General features: G+C 43.6%; 1 protein-coding gene across 6 annotated transcripts in view; it reads left to right on the plus strand.

Annotated features, from left to right (window-relative positions):
- The window catches only part of CNKSR3 (CNKSR family member 3), an 84,171-nt gene that overhangs the window by 17,938 nt on the left and 53,674 nt on the right, over window positions 1-12,559 (plus strand). The window contains exon 1 of one of the 6 annotated variants that reach the window (XM_078054549.1): window positions 5,834-5,969. The exons of the other annotated variants lie outside the window; for them this stretch is intronic. Within the exon in view, the coding sequence (XP_077910675.1) occupies window positions 5,909-5,969 (61 nt within the window). The 5' untranslated portion in view covers window positions 5,834-5,908. Of the gene's footprint in view, window positions 1-5,833; window positions 5,970-12,559 lie in introns of those variants that run through there. 6 annotated transcript variants of the gene reach the window in all.

A 12,559-nucleotide genomic window follows, 5' to 3' on the forward strand; every position in this document is an offset into this window, starting at 1 on the left:
TTAAGGCTCCTATATGTTACTTGATTCGGGATCCTGCTAGGGAGGCACTTACTTGATTGACTCTTACGGAACATAGCATGATACTGGGTTTATGACCCAGACTGAACCTGAATCTCAAGAAGTATCAGTTAAAGGCTCTGTGTGAAAATTTACTTGACTTCCTGGGTATTTATTTCCCTTGATCTGTGAAATGTGAAACTGACTTTTAGCACAAGGAACCAGAAAAACTCTTCATTAAAACAAGAAGGCACTGCTAAAATCTTGACTTGAGTTAAAAATGCTGAAGTCTGGTGGTGGGAGAGAAAAGGGAAGGCAGTGAGGAACGGAGAGGAACAGAGTCTGCGGGTTGGGTGGGGCAGTTGGGAGCAAAGAGGAAGTTAAGTGCTTGGGGGAGTATGGCCTGGAGGTCACACCTTGAGCTGTGGGTGTTATCACCTCCAAACTGCTGCCCATAGCTGATTAATGATTAATGATTGTTTCTAGCTCAGCAAAAAAGGTAGTCTTTATATGGTGAGCCAAAGCATAGCATAGCGTTTGTAGGAATTTGTTATCCAGAAGGGGTCAGAAATATCAGCCCAACATTAGGAAAGCTCCTCCTCCCGAACCCCGGAAGGATGTCCCACCATTAAGATACACTGATCTTCTTCCGCCCTTTCCATTTCTGGCTTAGTGCAGTTTATTCCTAAATCTTGAAAGTATATGCTCTGAGCATTTCAGACCCAGGCCCAGATGAATCACGCTTGCTATACCAGATCCAGAAGCCACCACGTGGGTGTTCATCTCTGAGGTCCTGAACTCTGGAAGAACATAAAGATTGTACTTAAAACTAATGGGGCTTGATTATGGTTGGATGAAAAAAAGCAAAGTAAGAACCCACCTCTGAAGGGTGTGGTGGCCCTTTCTCTTGCTTTGCATTGTTTCCCAGATTGTTGTGGGTGGTTGACTTTGCCACATCATTCCCAGGGTTAAACATATACTCAGTTCTGGGAAAGTTTCCATCCTCAACAGTCCACAATTATAATTCAGTGGAATGTGGTTTTAAAAATAATTGAACAAGGTAAAATTTTAGTTCTCAATAGTTACCATTTAAAAAACCAGTCGGTCTTTTTGCTTCCATTTCCCTCTCCTCCCCACAATGATTTCTGAGTATGTGATATGCCTTGGAGGACATCTGTATCTATTACTTCAATAAATTTAAGATCCTTCTCTGTATATTTTAGCAACCTGGAATTCTGTTTTGTAACTTCTTTTTTGCATCAGTGGCCTTGTTTCCCATCCCGAGGTTTGTTTTTTTGTTTCTTCTTCATCTGTTTTTTTTTTTAAAGCCCTAGAATGCGTATTACAAAAATATTTTATTAAGGTAGCATGCCTGTTGGTACCTTTTTCCTATTTCCGATTTTAAAATTAACCTTAACTCGAACTAATGTAATGTTTCAACTCTGCCACAGACATTCCATCTCCTAAAATCATGTTTTAATGAATGAAGGAGAAAAGGAACATTTCCTAAGACTAACTAATAGCAAAAGAAAAAAAAAAGTATAAATGCTCATAAGCAACCTTAGGAATTCAGGGTGAAGTCTAAGGATCTAAGATAATCTATTTTATTAAGTGCAATTGTGGTAGATTTCCTAGAAGTGATCAGTGAGGTGAAATCAGTCTTTTATAATGACTTATCAGAAGATCTGAAAACAATTTTGTGGGATAAGGTAGGTAATTATCATGCTTGGTGATAACTATATATTATAAAAACATTTTAAGACTGTTCTTTCTTGTAAAAGCAGACTGCATACTGTAGATCTTATTGTAATTGTTGGTTTTGTTTGCTTTTTCTGTAAAAAGTTATAATGAAAGTGACATATTGTTGCAATGAGCTGTAAAGAATAGAGTTGCTTTTTGTTTGTTTGTTTTTGTTTTTCTTTTGCTCTAGTTTGGTTTGGTTCCACGCAGTTAACATTCTTTTTCTCTTTTAAGAAGAGCATTTTCATCTTAAAGCCAAATGACAGATTAATATTTGCACTTCAGATGGTCAGGGATGGTATCTGTTTATCTTCTCAAGTTAGGGCCCGACAATAATGGTCTTTGGTAAACACTTGATATAAAGAGGAAGGTAGAACTTGAAAGTCTCTCTAACAAAGTTGGAATTAACTTTTAAAAATCTTGGCACTCGATGGAATGTGTCTGTTTTGGGTGAAGGTAGGAGCACATACTTGCAGTTAATTGCCCTACAAGAGAGGAGCCGTTGTTTTGCTCTTAAAGATTTTGCCTGGAGAGAAAATGAATTCATGCATCCATTCATAGTCTCCTCCTTCCTCTCTCTCTTTCCCTCTCTCTTTCTCTCTCTCTCTGTTATGGTTGTATAAGTTCATGTGTTTGTGTGTGAGCCATTCCTCATTCTAAAACATTTGTGACTGTTTTCAGTATTGCATGGTGAGTGAGTGGTTAAGACCGGGGCTGACTGCTTAGGTTTGGACCCATTTTCCCTGGATGTGTGATGTTGGCTAAGTGATACACATTGTTGTAGTCAACTAGCTATTTTTCACATTTAGGTTCATGCTATTATTAAACTTTCAGGGTTTATGTTGAGGGGGATCATGCAGGTGAAGCACTTACCACAGTAAGTGGTAAAATGAACTATATGGCACGCAGTAAGCGCTTAATAAAACGCCAGCTACAGTTGTGTTGTTGTGTGGGCTACATACAGGGCTATCCTGGGTCAGAATTTCACATTTCCAACAGAATAGTTTGAGATTAAACCCCGACACCCTGCCTTTTGCAAGGGGTGAATTACAACTCAGTGAGAAGGAAGGCACAAAGAAGATTGGGTCACATATTCTTTGGGGGGAGAGTGTTGTTATAAAATGGCATCAAAAAGAGGAGATGCCGGTTACGCCTCTTGACCTTTAAGATGTGGGTGATTTCTTCAGTCTCTCCCCCTGGTTATTCCCCTAGCCGATTGTTCCCAGAATTGACAGCTGTGAACAGTGCAGCCATGGAGAGTCCGAGTGAAGGCTGTCACCAGAGGCCAGCCCCTTAAGTTTCTGTTTCTTCTGGTATCGCAGTTAATGTCCACGACTTACTACATTTCCTGCTTTAGTAGGGTTTTTGATAACTGGTGGGGTGACAGCAACCTAGGGTGTGTCCTGGGTATAGTATGTATTCCGCTGAGTAATAGTCTTCTGTCATCATCTGGCCCAACAGCCCCAGTGGAAGGCACTCTGTCTCACCAAGCCCAATTAAGAAAACCAGCCGGGTTTCTTCTTGGCAGCCAAGGAGTTATTTCGTAAGATCGGCTCCTGTAAGCACTGTGGGAATAGCTATGGGGATGGTGATTTACTTCTGTCCTTTAGTTACCAGAGTTGCTTCCCTCCACTTCAAAATCATAGAAAGTCACGTCTCAAAGGACTTTTAGGTGACATGTGCAGAGGGAGAGAGAAGGATCCCCACAGGTCTCAAAGAGGCAGCTGTGCAGGTCGGCACCTGGAGTGACTTGCAACAAACAGGCTGTCAGTGGGCTTATGAGCAGGACTCATCCCTGATGTTAGTTTCCGGAGGCTTGGGGTGTGTTCAGTACACAGCTGAACAGTTGACCTGATATGCTTATCAATAGAGCGAGTAGACTTTTTGTAAGGCATCTTTGAGGCGAGGGAAGAGACTTTTTTTTTTTTGTATTTAATCCTCGTGTACCTGCTTCTGGAACAGGATTTCAGCAGTGATTAATATAGGAAAGTTGTCTAGAGAAATCTGGGAGCTCCTGGGTGGCTCAGTCAGTTAAGCATCAGGTCATGATCCCGGGGTCCTGGGATCCAGCCCCGCATCGGGCTCCCTGCTCAGCGCAAGCCTGCTTCTGCCTCTCCCTCCACTCCTCCCTTCCCTGCTTGTACACTCTCTCTCTCTGCCTCTCAAATAAATAAATAAAATCTTAAAAAAAAAAAAACTAGATAAATCTGTATTAGCCAAAGACATCCCTTTCCCTCTTGAGAAACGGGCACATAATTTCTTCTACATTAGTTTTCCACTTAATTGTATTTGTTTGATTATATTTACATATTACTTTAAAAAAATATATTTCTAAGATACCTACACCACTCCCCACACTCCCATTGCCACAGCTTTAGATTCTGTGTAGGGAGATGCAGTCCACTACTCATGGATTAATGCAGAGTGTATTTTAGATGCTATCAGTTCTCAAATTTGTACACTGAACTTAAAAGATGAAAAAAAAATCCGCAGAAAACCCCGTGAAGAGAGATTTAAAATCCATGCTGATCGGCAGCACTGTCTTCAGTGGAATTGCCAGCCTTGCTCTCTAAGAAAGCAGGGGCGGCGAGCCAAGCTGAAAATCCCCTCCAGAGGCCTGGAGCCATCAGTCCAGGTGAGCCAGTGGGCCTGGGTGTCGAATCTCCTGTCTATTTACAAGCCTTGAAGACCCAGGCTTTGCTGTCGTATTTCTTGGCTGCCTCACTTTGCAACAGATGTCTTTGCCTCAAATTCATAGCAATTTATTTTTATTTTCAAATTTTTATTCATTTTATTTGGGGGAAGGGATAAGGGAAAATCCTGTTAGGTTCGAGATCAAGGAGACCAGAAGGCTCCCTTGTAGTGAAGCAATAAGAGCTTAAATTAAGCAGTGCTGAGATGGTAACCCTGTTTCAGTTTGGGAACCGGAAGACGGCCTGTTTATTGGGAAGAGTGGGCTCTTTCTTGACTTCTGCTGGGCATCTAACAAGGCAGGGCGTTTTTCTTCGGACTGTGGCTCCAGCACTCTGATTTCTGTGCGTTTTCCCCATCACTAACTGGAATATTGAGGGATGGTGATAACCTTAGATTATGCGGTCCACATACATGGTCTTTGAGCGAATAAATTGTTTCATGTCCCGGTTAAAGAACCGGTGGCCCAGAGAGTTACACAGCTGAGATGCAGTGGCGGGACCCGTCCCAGAACCGAGTTCTCCGTACTTCCAGCCCAGAATGTTTCTGATCACACTCTTCTCCCAACTTCCCCCTCGTCACACCCTGGCTCCAGTCCTGGACGTTTACAGCCTTGTAGGTGCTCCTCTCCACGGCCAGCAGCAGTGTGGGGCATTACAGTCCTTCTCCTGTCTGCACTGCAGTCCAGATCAATAAGCCTGTGGTCATCACCTGTGATATGCTAGACTCTGGGTCACCTTTGGGGATCCAGTGATGCAGAGTTTCCAGTCTAGCAGTGCTAATTAGTGTCAGCACTAATTACTACACAACATGGTGTGGAACTTTCAGTAATGGATACGGGTACAGGTCTGGGAGCCGTTCAGAGGAGCACAGAATGCATTGTGTGTGTGTGTGTGTGTGTGTGTGTGTGTGTGTATGTGTGTAGTTTAGGGGCCGGTTGTTTGAAGATGGTTTTAAGGGATAAAGGAGAGTTTGCCAGCCAGAAGGGGAGTGGGGTGGTGGGGCCTTCTAGGTGAAGAAATTTAGAAAACTAAAAACCGTCCATTGGCAGTGCTGGAGGGTGGAGTTGGTAGTGGGCTCATGGCAGGTTGTGGAAATCAAGAGGTTGAGCTCACATTGTTCACCTTCTCCACGCTGTTTCAGAATGGAAAGAAGTGGTTGAAGGTTTATCGGTAGCCTTCTGTTTTCTTTTAAGCCAAGGAACATTAAATGTCTCTCAATGTGGTGGCTGGTGTGACTGCGTGTGGGCTGGCAGCTGCCTAGAGGCTCCTGACAACGGCTTAGGTGAATCAGGGAGGAAGATTCAGGAATAATGCTTTGCCTTTGACTCAGAAATAGAAAGGCAGCGGGTTCTGTGTGGAGCCTTCCTGCCCTTCCTCCAAGATGCCATTGGGGTGAAGGTGTGGATGCAGTTTTCAGCTTCTGGAACCAGACAGAACTGCCTTGCAGTTTTCACGGCCTTGGAGGAAGCAGATAAGGGATGATAGGAAACAGCTGCTGCAAACGACGCAGGCAGAAATGCAGCCTCATGGAGCAGCTTGGTAAGCACAAGAATATTAATGCACAGTCCTCTCCGATAAGACCTTTGGACGCTATGGAATGTGATTTGTTTTCATACATTTACCCCTCCCACCCCCGTCCTTCTGTTGCCTGTAGATTTTATTTTTGTTTGTCCGATAATATAGAAATAATTTCTTGTAAAGAAAAAATCTAGACAATATAACTCTAGATCATTAGAAAAGACTGTCGCTCTCTCTGCTAAACCCTCCCCCTTTTTTTTTTTTTTAAAGATTTTATTTATTTATTTGAGAGAGAGAGAATGAGAGACAGAGAGCATGAGAGGGAGGAGGGTCAGAGGGAGAAGCAGACTCCCTGCCGAGCAGGGAGCCCGATGCGGGACTCGATCCTGGGACTCCAGGATCATGACCTGAGCCGAAGGCAGTTGCTTAACCAACTGAGCCACCCAGGCGCCCTAAACCCTCCCCTTTTCCAGAGTTGAGTGTGAGCACCTCCAGAACCCTTCTGAGATATTTGCATAAATTTTTATATGTATTCATAGATAATTATTTTCTTTTCAATAAATGGATTCACGTGTAGTTTGAATCTGATTCATATATATATATTTACATTTAATACGCTCTTAAAGGTCTTCCCATATCACTTTATTTAAATAAACCTCAGACATTTTAGTAGTAATTTTTTATACAATCAAACTTAATTCAAATCATTAGTAATTTAGGACTGGCTGGATGAAAATCTGGGTGCCTCTTAGGAACAGGAGGGTGTCATGGCCCACCCACATTGGTGTTGAACAGCGGATTCAGGATGTTTTATGGCAGGCTGGCTGGCACCTGGCAAAATATCTTGGGTCAGGCTGACAAGAGAGAACGGATCTCTTGCTATGAGAGTTTATTACCGTGTCACCAGTTCTGCTTCAAACAAACATTTGGTCTTTTTTTTATGTCAGGATATTAAAGTGGAAGGTGGCCTGATGGACAGTCTCAGAGATCTCCAAAGACGTTTGGAACATGTGGTGAACTTGTATCTTCCTCCCAGGCTTGCTTTGTAATTTTGCAAAGCCTGTTTAAGAGAGATTAGTCAATTTTTGACCCAAAGGGCAAGGTCACTTCTGTGAATTTCAACACTGGGAAGTAGGACCTAGAATTGATCAGGGGGACCCTTTGGAAGGGGACTGGGGTCGGTATTGTTTTGGTACATTCATGGGTTGCTGACATCATGGGAAGCATTTGATGATAAACTCACCAAAATTGTATCATACATTTAAGCTTGCCAAACCCTGACAGACCAGGGGCCTTTGTGTCTGTTCCCCAAAGTACAACAGCACCTGTCCCAGGAGCAGCAGTTCCTGCCCGAGTGCTGTCAGTCTGACCTCAGGACGTGTTGTTTAGACAAAGGGGGGAAGATGCCTTATTGGCCTGACAGTTTGCCAGCCACCTGCTGTCATTCTTTTTCTTCAGTGCTCTGAAAGTGACCAGAACCTGGTAGTCAGGTCTCTTTTTAAAAAACAACACAACAGGGGCGCCTCGGTGGCGCAGTCAGTTGAGCGAATGACTCTTGGTTTCGGCTCAGGTCCTGATCTCAGGGTCCATGAGATCGAGCCCTGTGTCGGGCTCCGTGCTCAGCATGGAACCTGCTCATGTTTTTCTCTCCCTTTTTTGTCCTTCTCCTCTGCCCTTCCCCCCCAGCACTCTCTCTCTTTAAAATAAATAAATAAATCTTAAAAAAAAAAAACCATAGGCATGCATAAAATCGTAAAATCTAAGAAGATGAGGTAATTATGAAGGACACATGGCAATATGTACCTCTTTTCCTAATCTTCTCTATTCTTGAATGCACCAGGTCTTTTATATTTTACATTGTCAGTTGCTGCCTTAAAGAAGGAAATTCTTGAGGAGAGATAGATTTTCTTGGTCACTTAGATCTTTAATAGGAACTTGTTATCCAATACGCCGTAGAAGGAAGATGTGAGTCCATGTCATGGCTTTATAAAGAAATCATAATCTCTAGATATGGTGGCATATACTCAGTTGGCTATTTTAATCTGGCTTTCAAGGAACCTGGGGTTTTGTGGGCCATAGTGAGCTTAAGAACGTGGTTTATCTTCTGTTGGATATGGAATTGCTCTTAGAAGCAGTGTCACCTCTTTGACAGTGAACAGGGATCTGCTCACACAACAGTTAATGTGGGTTCTTCAGGCACTAGATTTACATTCTGCCTTCATTCACTTATGAAGCATCAGCCCGTTTGAGCACAGAAAAGACAAATCAGAGGGGAAAGCTCTGTTTCCCCACTTCCATCCTGTTCATGAGACTTGTCTGGGGAAGTCACTCTAGGATGTCGCCTGCTGTAGGGGGAATTCTCCAGTGCTTATGGGTGGTATGACCCTGAGCACTAAGCGATTCACATCCTGCATCCCCATCTGCAAAATGGGGACACTAGTACATCTTCTGGTTATTACGAGGATTAATGGGACACTAGGAGTGAATGCTCAGCTTGTGTTACGGAATACAGAAGGGCTCAGGAAATGGAACTTGTGATCGATTTATTTCTTTTTCTTCTGTATTCTTTTATCGTGAAATGAGATGGCCCCAGCACCAGACTTTCTGGTTCTTGGTTCTCCACACCGTTCACTAGTCAACACAGAGAAGGTTTACCTCTCCAGAAATTACCCTTCTGGACTTGCAGGCGTTCTGTGATTTCTTTGTTCTCTGCCTCCCCCACCGTGACCAGTGCTAGGGCAGTAAACCCAAGATGATTTAAAGGCAGAGCTAATCTCAGCCACCGTGTGGAGGAGTCTGGGGGCTGGGGGAACGATACACAGTTACAGTAAGTCTAAGTACAAAATCTCAAATTACTTTGGCACAACTTTGACATTTGAACGTCTCTTCCAGGTGCTTCCTCTTGAACAACAACAACAAAAACGTTAGAATCCCATGGAAAAGGACACTTTCTTTTTAAAAAGGCCATTTGGAAATACATAAACACCAACATTTCCCTGTAGGGGTGTCTGCGAACTAGGCTGCACGTTCTTAGTATTAATCTTTAGCCGGGGCTGCATTTGCGTGGTGGTCATCCTCAGCCCCCGTTCTGCTCACATTCCTGGCTGCCACAGTAAGATCTGTGTTTATGTGAAATATGGAAACGACCCCCCCCCCCTTTTTTCTTTGGTGCTTGAGTTGTGATGGAGCAGCTGAGGTTTTCCTTTGTTATTTTTTCAAGAGTCTTCAGTTTCAGAACTGTAGTTTGGGCTTGAGAAGGGACAGCTGCAGCGTGGCCCTAGCTGGTCCCCTGGAGATCCGGCTGATGGTTCTGCAGCTAAAACCCCACTCTGAATCCAGCATCCTCACACGGACATGGCCCAGCATTGAAAACAAAACAGAACCTAAAATAATGGTGGAGAAATGTGCACCAAAGGGGGCATTTCTTCCCCTAAATCTGTCTCCTTTATCCGGGGCTGTATGTATTGTGTTCTGGTTTCTTCCCCCCCGCCACCCATTTATTTTTCTTCTCCTTCATCTGCCCTTCTGTTTATGGACCATGAGGATGGGGAAGGTAGAGGCTGAGTGTTAAAGGTCCAGAGTGTAGCTTTAGAACAAGAAGGGCCAAAAGAGAGTAGGTGTTCCTCGACGCTTTGAAACAGTTTATCCTTCTAAAAAAGAAGGTTTTATGAAAATGATCCCAGGCTATAAAAGAGCATAAGCTGCTTTCATTGTGTCCAACGTTACATTTTCATTGTATCTTCAGCAGTCCTTTTGGTGTCTTGGCAGATAGGGTTTCTGTTTTCACAGCACGATGTTTTTTCAACTGCAGAGTTATAGCTGCTTCATGTACCATGATACATGGCTAGGTGTCAAGATAATTTTATAGGGGGGAAAAACCCAAAAAGACTTTTAAATCATGCAGCTTTCAGGAACAACAACAAAAAGGTCAGTTTTACAAAAAGAGTTTTAAATAAAAGGGCATTCGTGGGTTTATGCTTTCTTCATGGGCAGTTCTTTTCGAAAATGGCATTATAAAAAGAGGACATGCATTTCATTCATTCATTAACTGCATTTCTAAATGTGCAACTGTCTTGAAGGACAAGGTACTGGGGACACAGGATCAGTGTTGTGCTGTGGCCTTTAAGGAGCTCCATTTTACTGAGGAATCAGAGACATGAATAAGAAGACATGGTCCACGTGGCAGGAAGGAGGGGTGATGACCTTGCTGGGCTGGGTGGTGGTATGTGGCTGGTGTGCATGGGACGGCCTCATAAAGGAGGAGAAGCTTCAGATGAATCTTGGAGGATCAGGAGGAGTTTGGGACGCATTGCAGGCAGAAGAGCAAATGCAAAGCCATGAAAATGGGAAGCAGCAAGGTGTGTTAGGAGAAGGAATCCTAACTCAGAGAGGCTGGAGTGGCCTCCCCAATGTAGGGGAGGAGCTTGGCCAGGAAGCCTAGGGCCAACTGTGGGAGGCCTTTCCATGTCTGTGGTCATACCATTTCCTTCAGGACTTTGTTCCCTTCACTTTAGAGGCCTTCTTTGACTAGTATCATTCTTTATTTCCTTTCCCTACTTTAGCCTGCTTCTTAGCACTTACCACCTGACCTGTTATAGGCTAGTGTGTTCATTACTGGTGTCCTGTTAGGATGGAAGGCCCATGAGAGCAGGGACTTTCTTCAGCTTTGGCTGTATTCCCAGTGCCTTGGACAGTGTCTGGTGTTGAGTTATGTTAGGGAGTTTGGTTTTATCCTGTGAGTGTTGGGGAACCATCGAAGGGGCTAAATCAGGGGGTGGGGTTCACAAGAGTACATTTGGGTGTGAGGAAGAGCAGTGTGAATGATACATAGAGCTGATGGCAAGTGTTTAGGAAGGGAGCTCATGGGTGCATATGGAGAGCAAGGGAATGAGCATGTAAGGTGATCCTGTTCCTCCGGCTACCTTGGATGGACCCAAGGTTTGCTGACCTGGTTAATTATCAATAGCTGGTATCAATCTCATTCTATTAGAGGTGTTTTGAAACCATACTAAAAATTACAGAGAAGCTCGGAGAACTTTTTTTCCCACTCTACAAAGCCAATAGCTGCCCCTGGGGATTCCAAAAAAGGCGTGGTGTCATATTATTATAATCATTTTCTTCATTTACTGGTAGTTCAGTGATGGATTCGAGAAATCTTAATGAATTATCTTTCTTTGAAATGCATTACATGCTTTGATATAAATGAGTTCTTTATGTAAAAGCAGGTTTTACTAGGCTTCAAACAGCTGACCTCAGCCATTTGTGTCTTGCAGTTAGATTGTTTGCAAAGTGAGAAAAGATAAGAAAGTGTTCATTCTGTAATTCCTGAGAGAATCGTGATATATCATCCTGGTTTCTGGGCTTGATGAGGGAATGAACTGTTCCATGTATGTAAATTTTCCTGATAACTGAACTCCCTCAATTTAACACCTGGATATTTATTACTTTTCCCTTTGATTTTGGATGGAAATTTTTCTGGAGCAAATTATTGACTTTCTGGTGCTGATAAACCAGAGTGCATTCAATATTCCTTTCTCGTGAAAGAATGAACTTTGCATAATCATCGAAGCGAGTGATTACCCTAATGATAATGTATTGATACTATGTCTTGCCACATGGTCCCAGAATGCCATGTTTTCAAAGGTACTGCCCTTGGCTCTTTCAGGTAATGGATGCTTCTAGCCACATACCCATTCCCACCTCGCATTTCTTAAATTTACACAACTTGTGTCTTTGGAGGCTGGGAAACAAAATAACTTCCTTCTTGAAATGAGAAGGGATAGGCTTTGGATGAGGGTCTGTTGGAGGAGTCCTTTGTGAGTCAAGGGAATGTACTTTATTGTGGAGGCTTTATCTCTTGGTTAACATTTCAAAGAAAGGACTAATTTTTCTCTTTTCCAAGCCTTCCTAACATGAAACCGTTCACATCTGAAAAACAAATTATAGTATCATCACTTCTATGGGCAATATTGCTAGGTTTGCAGAGTGAAGGAAAGCAGTCCCCAGGCCTCTTACCCTGTTTGTCTAGAAGCCTCTTGGCTTACCTTTGGGCTCCATAATGTGAGGTGAGGTTGCTGGAGGTCACTATGTAAAGGTGGTTTTTCATTATCTTTGACAATGACGATTTATGGAGCGTCTACACGGAAGACACTGTGAACAACACTGGGAATGACTTCTTCGTAGAAATTTAAATTCTGACTTGGAAGAAGTAGTGGAGGAGAAAACTGCAGTACTTAGAATCTGTCAGAAGGTTCAGCAGGACGGGTCAGCCCCAGGAACGCCCATGGCTAAACGGGAGTCCTCCTCTCTCCTGAAGGTTGACCTCTGACTGAGGTTGCAGCTTCCATGATAACTCAGATGGAACTGGGGGCGGGAAGGGGCCGCAGGGAAGGCACAGCAGTGGAATCAGCTCTGACCGTCAGTGGGGTGGCAGGCATGTGGTGGCCAGATCAGCATACCTAGGTTGAAGCTTGTCTGTACACGCCAGGCAGGTAGGGTGGACAGCAAGGCCTACGGGAGTTTGGGGGAGGTGATCGCTTCCCCTTGGGGAGGAGGCTGGCTTGTGACGATGACTCGGAGCTGGGAGGATTATTGTTGGATCCTGACTAATG

This window comes from Halichoerus grypus, chromosome 9 (genome assembly GCF_964656455.1).
Source record: "Halichoerus grypus chromosome 9, mHalGry1.hap1.1, whole genome shotgun sequence".
NCBI lineage: Eukaryota > Metazoa > Chordata > Mammalia > Carnivora > Phocidae > Halichoerus > Halichoerus grypus.